Source organism: Malaclemys terrapin, chromosome 3 (assembly GCF_027887155.1).
Source record: "Malaclemys terrapin pileata isolate rMalTer1 chromosome 3, rMalTer1.hap1, whole genome shotgun sequence".
NCBI lineage: Eukaryota > Metazoa > Chordata > Testudines > Emydidae > Malaclemys > Malaclemys terrapin.
The window spans coordinates 133,423,119-133,430,756 of record NC_071507.1 but is presented as its reverse complement, the minus strand read 5'-3'; the positions used below and the strand labels follow the sequence as shown (position 1 = coordinate 133,430,756).

Here is a 7,638-nt window from a genome sequence, read left to right as displayed (position 1 = left end):
GTCTCAGGCTTATCCATATGGAATCCATATATGTTAGTGTAGTGGGGCGGCTGCCCCACTCCTGGAGAACAGGGGTTAAAAGCAGCCAAGCTAGGCTGACTGGGGAAGCAGCCACAGCTGTGGCCAACTCAATCAGGGCCCAGCTGGCCTTATAAGAGGGCTGGGGGCCAGGAACTGGAGGAGTCTCTCTCAAGCCTTGGAGGGAGAAGGGCTAGTTGCTTGAGAGCACAGTACCTGAACTGGAGCAGTGCTGGGGAATAGGGCAAGGGAGCTGGGGAACTCCAGCCTGGTAAACCCCCAGCTGCTGGCCTTGGTGAAGGCCTACAAAGGTACTGGGGCTACAGAGGTGTAGCCTGGGGATAGGCAAAGGCAGCAGGTCCTAACCCCTTGCCAATGATGAGTGGCCATTACAGACTGCAGTTTGCCCCAGTGAGTGGGGGCTAGATGACAACTGGCAGTAGTCACTGAGGCAAGGTGGGTTTAGAGGTTGGGGGTTCCCCCGGGAGGGGAGACACAGCATATGGGGGTACTGTGGTGGGCAGAACCCTGACAAAAGGGGCACCAGGTCTGGGAAGGATATGGGGGCCTGAGGCAGCGAGACACCGGCCAGCAGAGGGCACTCCAAAGGCTGGAAAGAGCTAATTCCCAATACGACCAGCAGGAGGTGCTGCGCCGGTGAATCGTCGTATTGCTACAGTTAGCCAGGATCATTTCAGACTGATTTACAGTGGTTCTGAGTATGAGAAATCTACCCTGAGTATCAAAGATAACAGCAATAACATTTACTGTTAGTTTTCTGTGGAACAGCACAGAGCCTCCTCTAGATTTTGAGATGTGACAGCAGACAGAGCTCTACCAACCCAGTCCTGTTCCAACTTGTGAGACTCTTCTACAGTTAAATGAGTTTACTATATAAATGCTATGGTGACAATGGCCTTTTTCAACCAGGCTTAAACTTTCTTACATAAAAGCCCATGGGGAGAGTATAGGGACAGAGGGTCTCAGACACCTAACGTAGTTAGTTTGATAACCTGGCAGAGAACACAACAGCCAGACCTCCAAGGAGCTGGGAAGTGGTGGAAAGTGAGATGAGGCACTGCTGGGGATGTTCCCCTCCTCATCTGTTGGGACCACATGGTGCCAGTAGGACCAACACACTTGTTGCATTATGAAGTTCAGGAGGAAGGAAGGGGAGACAAAGAGGTTTGGGGAGAGACCATGGTGGAGGGGGAATGGACACAAAAGGGAACCAGATATAATTTAGGTTGTTCTTTTCTTTCTGATATGTTCTAAGTATAAAGTAAACATTTATGTGCTTGAACCAGTGCCATTCATTACTAGGCACTGAACAGAACACTAGCTAAATGTGTGCATGTGTGTGTATATATGTAATAATTATTTTCTGGGGGTTAGCAGGGGATAGGCAGCATGTCATTGCTCTCCCAGATACTTTCAGCATCCAAATCCTTAAATGGGTACAAAAATATTATAAATGGCAACCCCACATGAGAAACAGCCCCAACAAAGAGGGCATGGAATGTTTGCAGTTTATATTCCATGAAGTAGCGTGCATCCTTCAGGTAGTTCTGTGAGTCTCTGAGATTGTGTAGGATGCATGGTCTCAGCAGGCTTCTGGATCAGAGATCTTCTTTGTCTTATGGATTACATGTATGTCTTGTAATGTCAGAGTTCCTACACAGGGGAATTTTCTGCTAGAGTTTCCCTTCCCCCTATTTCAAACCATTTTCAAATAATGAATCCAAAAACTATTACCCTAATCTTAAGTGCATCCAGGTAAAGCAACATCCCCAGATGCATAGTTTGCATCCTGAACGTATCTGAAGGTTGAATTATGTGTGGCCTTGCAGAAAGATAAGTAGGTAAGGAAGAGCAATTGTGGGTAGCTACCCTTATTGCTGTCTCTAGGTCCATGCTGCAGGAATCCACAAATGATGGAATGGCACAGTCTAAGTCAGAAGGGATCTTCTGTTCTCAGGGTTCCCAACAATTGGCTCTGACTCTCAGCTGGTCACTGTAGTCTGTATGTGATTTCGACTTAGGGAGGGGAAAGGGTGGTCACCCAGGGGTGGATGCAGGAGGAGGATGGTGGATTGCCCCAGAGAAGTTGGGAGCTCACTGTGTCATGTTCCATGGCCCCCCAGTGAATACAAAAATTGTATCTTAAACCTTAATAATAATTTATTTCCTCAGCTAGTGTACATTTGTGCAATATTAGTACAATGATTAAAACTAAAATATATAGTCTGAGTGCCACTGCACCACATGTAGCTTGATTAAATTTTGAATATTCAGAACAAAGCTATTTCAGTTGTACATTGTACAGATTCTGGTTGGGCACAGAGCTCCTCTGGAAACATTCACATTTGCTACTTTGTATGCCTCCTCATGAAACTTCACCCAATTCTGATGGGAAATCACTGGAGTGTGCTGTTTAGATTGCTGTTGGTGTTGACTGCATTGTTTTGCTCTGAAAAGCCTCCCAAGCCCATGGTGGTGGTCTTTCTTTTAGTGACTCTGAGAGAGGCTGATCGACAGCGCAGGAAAACAAAGACACTACTGCTCTACACACCCAGTACAGCATAGGCAGTTGCAGTGCACACTTACTTTATTAGTCCATCAGGGTGACAACCCAGTGCTGAAGGGAACTACTTCTAATGATGAGAACATTTCAGTCTCTGTAATCATTCATCCTTGCACTTCCTGCTGAGACCACCCCCAAGGATGCCAGTTACATTTATGATTGTTTTGTGAATACTTGTCCCCAGGGAACTGGACAGAGGCCACCAAGCCATTTCACACAGACAGACCCTCCCTCACCCCACCAACACCTGTAAAATGATGGCGGCTTTCGGACTCCTCTGAGCTGGGCTGAATTTGGATGGATGACTTGAGGTCCTGATGCAGCAAAGCCATTAGCCACATTCTCACATGCTGTCACCAGGACTACCTGCATACTTACAATTCAGTGTGTACTTAAGTGCTTTTGCTGAATGGGGGCTATAGCGGGGAACTGCTCCACATCTCCTTCCATTACCAACTCCTGAACTCTCCAGTTCCCTGCTTAAAAGCACCCAATAACCTGTTACCTACTGCTTGGCAATAACTTAGTCTGGACAATGACATCACTGTTGGCATCATAATGAATATAACCTCATGTAAGTCATGTGCTATAAAGATCCAGAGTGTTGCTATTTACTTCAGTAGGAATAGTATCAGGTCCATAATGCTTTTGAGTGCATACTGCACAACAAGTCTAATAAGAGCTTGATTTTTATTTTTGTCTGCTGAGCATCTTGGAACCTTTCAGGCGGAACATTCTAATTTAACTATCAAAGTTTTTCTCTAAAGCTATTACCATAACTTTGAATAAAACAAAGTACTTGTGGTGTAGAGTTATACAGTAGCTGCAGGATAGCATTAATAGAGCCTAACAGAAGGAGCTGTGTTTTAATTACAGTGTTTTGTACATATTTAGAAAGCAAATTATTTGAAGACAGAGCTATAGTCAATACCTGCAGTGCTGCTAATGAAATTATAAATAAATGTCTTCTCCAAGGAAGCATTCTGAAATTATAAAGTCTCCTTGGAGAAATTACACCAAAATTATTTATCACTGGTGGGAAATACCCATATAACCCATTGGTGAGTGCGCTTTACAGGTCCCACTCTGTGCCAGTTCCCAGAAGATATGAGCTGTTATAGCCTCCAGCTAAGGGGGTTTGCCTCTTTAGCTCAAGCTGTAGCAGCTAATGCTTTTTAACTCTGGAGGTCTCTGATTCAATTCCCAGTGTGTTGGCCAAGAAGGTGGCTGTTTACATACATCCTCCCCATCCCCCCCTCCACACGTTTCAGTTTGACTATTGTAACAAAAGTAATTACATTGCCTGTTAAAATTTACCCCTGTAGACATGGACAGATTCTTCCTTCAGATCCATATATTCCCGCTTCAAAGTTATTTCAGCTGGAAGTAATACCAAATTTCCTACTGGACCTAAGGCTTCATTTTTCAGAGTAATTTAAAATTAAATAGAGTTGTAAAGATTTTTTTCACCATATAATTAGGCAGGTTTAACTGTTTGTTTCAGTAGAATGGAATACTTGAGATAAATCCAGAAGCTCTGGGTGGTTAACAAAAATACATAAAAATTTAAAAATTGTTTATATTCCTAATATATTTAGTGGAATAATAATATTTAGTGGAAATTTCTATGATAAAAATTAATATAGAAATTTCCACTAAATATTAAATAAAGGATAGGGTGACCAGACATCAAATGTGAAAAATTGGGACAGGGGGTGGTGGGTGATAGGAGCCTGTATAACAAAAAGACCCAAAAATCGGGACTGTCCCTATAAAATTGGGACATCTGGTCACCCTAATAAAGGAATAAACATTTACTCCGCACTTTTGAGCTACTGAAAATTAGAACAATGGGGCCTGGAAAAAAAGATAGTTTACAACTCAATGCAGAGGTTCTCAAACTTCATTGCACTCTGACCCCCTTCTGACAACAAAAATTACTACACAATCCCAGGAGGGGGACCGAAGCCTGAGCCCCACTGCCATGGGTGTGGGAGGAGAGGCAAAACTGAAGCCCAAGGTCTTCAGACCCAAGTAGGGGGCCTGTAATCTGAGCCCTGTTGCCCAGGGCTGAGGCCCTTGGGCTTTGGCCCCAGCAAGTCTAAGCCATTAAAATGGGGTTATGACCCACTTTGGGATACTGACCCATAGTTTGAGAACAGCTGTCCCAGAGCAATGTTCTATTGATGGCTTTGTTTTCAGAATTACCAAAGTAAAAGTTAAGTATTTTCTGTTTAACCAAGTTGTATAATCATGATCCTAATGCACTGCTTATTCAGACAAAACTTTCATTGATTTCAATACTTCAGTGGAAGTTTTGCTAATTTGATCAGGCCCCACAGTATTGTTCTACTATATAATGGTGATCTTAAGGAAATCAAACAGCTAAGACGCTGGCAACATTCGGAAATGTCAGGCCCAGTTCTTCCCCTGTTAAAGGCAACGAATTTTTTTGTCATTGACTCTAGCAGGAGCAGGTTTGAGCTCTTTAAGAAGTGAGTACTCTTTTTAAGGCCGTCTTGGAACAAAACAGTGATCCCTGAAACACACAGCTCTTTGTCAAATATATGTTTATTATTTTCAGATGTACATTTAATATAAATATCAGTGCATTCATTTCATAGTTTGTAAGCACATGTACAAAGCTGAATTTGAAAGCATTGCCCTCCTTCCTCTCCAAGTTCCTTCTGCTTTGTCTCTCCCCTGTCTGTTAATAGCTGCAGGAGTGGGCACCCAAGAGGAGACCACTGTATGATTGTTGAAAATCAGTAGCTAATAGTGCTGCTTTCAGACCGGTTGGCAGTTAGTACTTTTTGGCTTGTTATAAGTAAGTAACCCATCACATGCATGACATCGCACACAATGTCATGGACGTGATGGTTTAGTCACTAATAGCAATGTCAGATCTTGAATACTTGTCTGAACATACCAGCCACAGACAGTCCTTCTGTCCGGTAACTGCCAGAGAACTGCACATTTTTAGAAGCTCATTTTGGTCTTTATGCTTGTAGTATTCACCATTAAGGAAGCAACTGGACAATAACAAAGAATACTTTTGCACAGCATCCTTCCACCACGTACCCTAATATCCAAATAGTGGGCCTGATTCTTCTCTCCCCCTAGCTTTACACCGATGTAAGTCCATTGACTATGATGAAGTCACTCCTGAGTTACAGTACTATAAGCGAGAAGGGAATGAGGCCTAGTCAGTTTAACCATAAAAATACTCACATATGTAATACATCTCTCTCACTGAATAGACTCTCCTTTTAAAAGCTTGACCCCAGTGTGTTTTCAATGTTGTTAACTTCACGTTCTGTCATCTTGAGCTTGACATTTGTGCACCGAGTCAGACGCTTCCGAAAGTTCCCGCTAAGTAGTATGTAAAGGAAAGGGTTAATGCCGCTGCTAGCATAGCTGAGGCAGATGGAGAAGTAATAGCTCACATAGAATGTCAGTGATGGCTGAGAAATCTGAAGATTCACTAGCTGTATCACGTGGTATGGAGCAGCACTTACAACAAATACACCAACCAGCACCAGCACCATCTTGGTCAATCTCATGACCCTTCGTCTTGGGATACTGGTATTGTAACTGCAACATAAATGTGAAGATTGGTAACTGTTAAATGAAGATAATATAAAGGAAAGCACAGATCAGTGAAGACAGTGTATTTTGGGCAAAATTTAGTTCGGACAGAAGCAGACACAACTTCCAAGGACTTCACTTTTATTTGTTGTGTTGTGTTTGCTTCTGTCAGGGCTCAATATGGTCTTATGGGTTCATTAGTATAGGTGGCACTGAGAAGTTTTTTTTTTTTTTTTAATAGGTCTGGTTGATGACAATTTGCTATCATTCAGAATATTGTGAACAAATATCTGCCCCTTCCAGCGTTGGAACTGTGCAGATTGGGGCCCACGCTTCTGACTGCATTGTTTTAACTGGGGAAAAATACAGGGCAGAAGATCATGGCTGGCCCTTATGTGGTCCTAAAGGGTTGATAGGAATGATGCAAGGAAACTTCCCTCTACTACGCAGGTGTTGGCTATTTTGGAAAAACTTATGCACACTGTTCCCTCTCTGCAGCCGCTGGAGTGCAAGACACGACAAATGGAGTGGAGAGGGATAGGGAGGAAGAATCCTTTTCAATAGATGGTGGTGCCCACCATGTACACAAGGGATCTTGAGGAGAGATATGACTAGGGCTGGTTGAAGATTTTCTGTTGAAATTGCTTCTTTTTATGTACAATTGTGTTTTTGACTAAACACATTTTTCATTAAAAGCATCTGCTTTCTATGGAAAATTTGAAAAACAGAATGCCCCAAAATTGTAATATTTTGTCCAAAAACCAAAATATATTGATTTGGCAATGCTGCTGCAAAGCCTCATGGGTATTGTAGTTTGGTTGTCTCCTATCCCCCTTCTCTTCTATGGGCTGGCTCCTTGGCTAGACTACATCTTCCATCCTGCATCATGACCAAGGATTCTTACGATACACCACCTCTTCTCTCTAAGAAAGAAGATCATGGTGCATTTTGGGAGATGTAGTTTGACCAGGTTGCCTGGCCCATAAAGGAGAATGGGAACTTGAGAAACCTGAGCTACTACTCCCGTAAGGCACCCTCAGCATTTCCAAATGGAAATGTCTTGGTCAAAATATTTCAGTTTTTGACCAACTTTTTTTTTTAATATTTGAATTTCTGCCAAAAATTTAAATTTTCCATGGAAAATTTTAGATTTTTTTTAATTTTCATTTACATTTTCTGAACTTCCTATTTCCCTCCGCCCCCAAATTTTCAGCTATCTCTAATGAAGAATTTGGTCCTCTCTATCAAGAGTTCTAACTCAGTCAGCACTTGAAATCATTACATTTTTTTAAAAAAACTGCTTCAACCAAAAGACAAAACCACACCAATTTCCCATCAAAGTTTGGAGAAACAATTCCTTTTTGAGATAAAAACCTGTATGCACAATTGCAGCCAGGAACCTATTTCTTTTAGGTTATGTTATAAGCCCCTGAAATAGGGGTTTGCAA

At 42.4% G+C, this 7,638-nt stretch overlaps 1 protein-coding gene across 1 annotated transcript in view; it reads right to left on the bottom strand.

Annotated features, from left to right (window-relative positions):
* Positions 1-5,559: 5,559 nt before the first annotated feature.
* MCHR2 (melanin concentrating hormone receptor 2) overlaps positions 5,560-7,638 on the bottom strand; it is a 37,002-nt gene continuing 34,923 nt past the window's right edge. Inside the window, exon 5 of the mRNA XM_054024364.1 lies at positions 5,560-6,196. Coding sequence (XP_053880339.1) covers positions 5,872-6,196 — 325 coding nt within the window. The 3' untranslated portion in view covers positions 5,560-5,871. The remainder of the gene's footprint in view (positions 6,197-7,638) is intronic.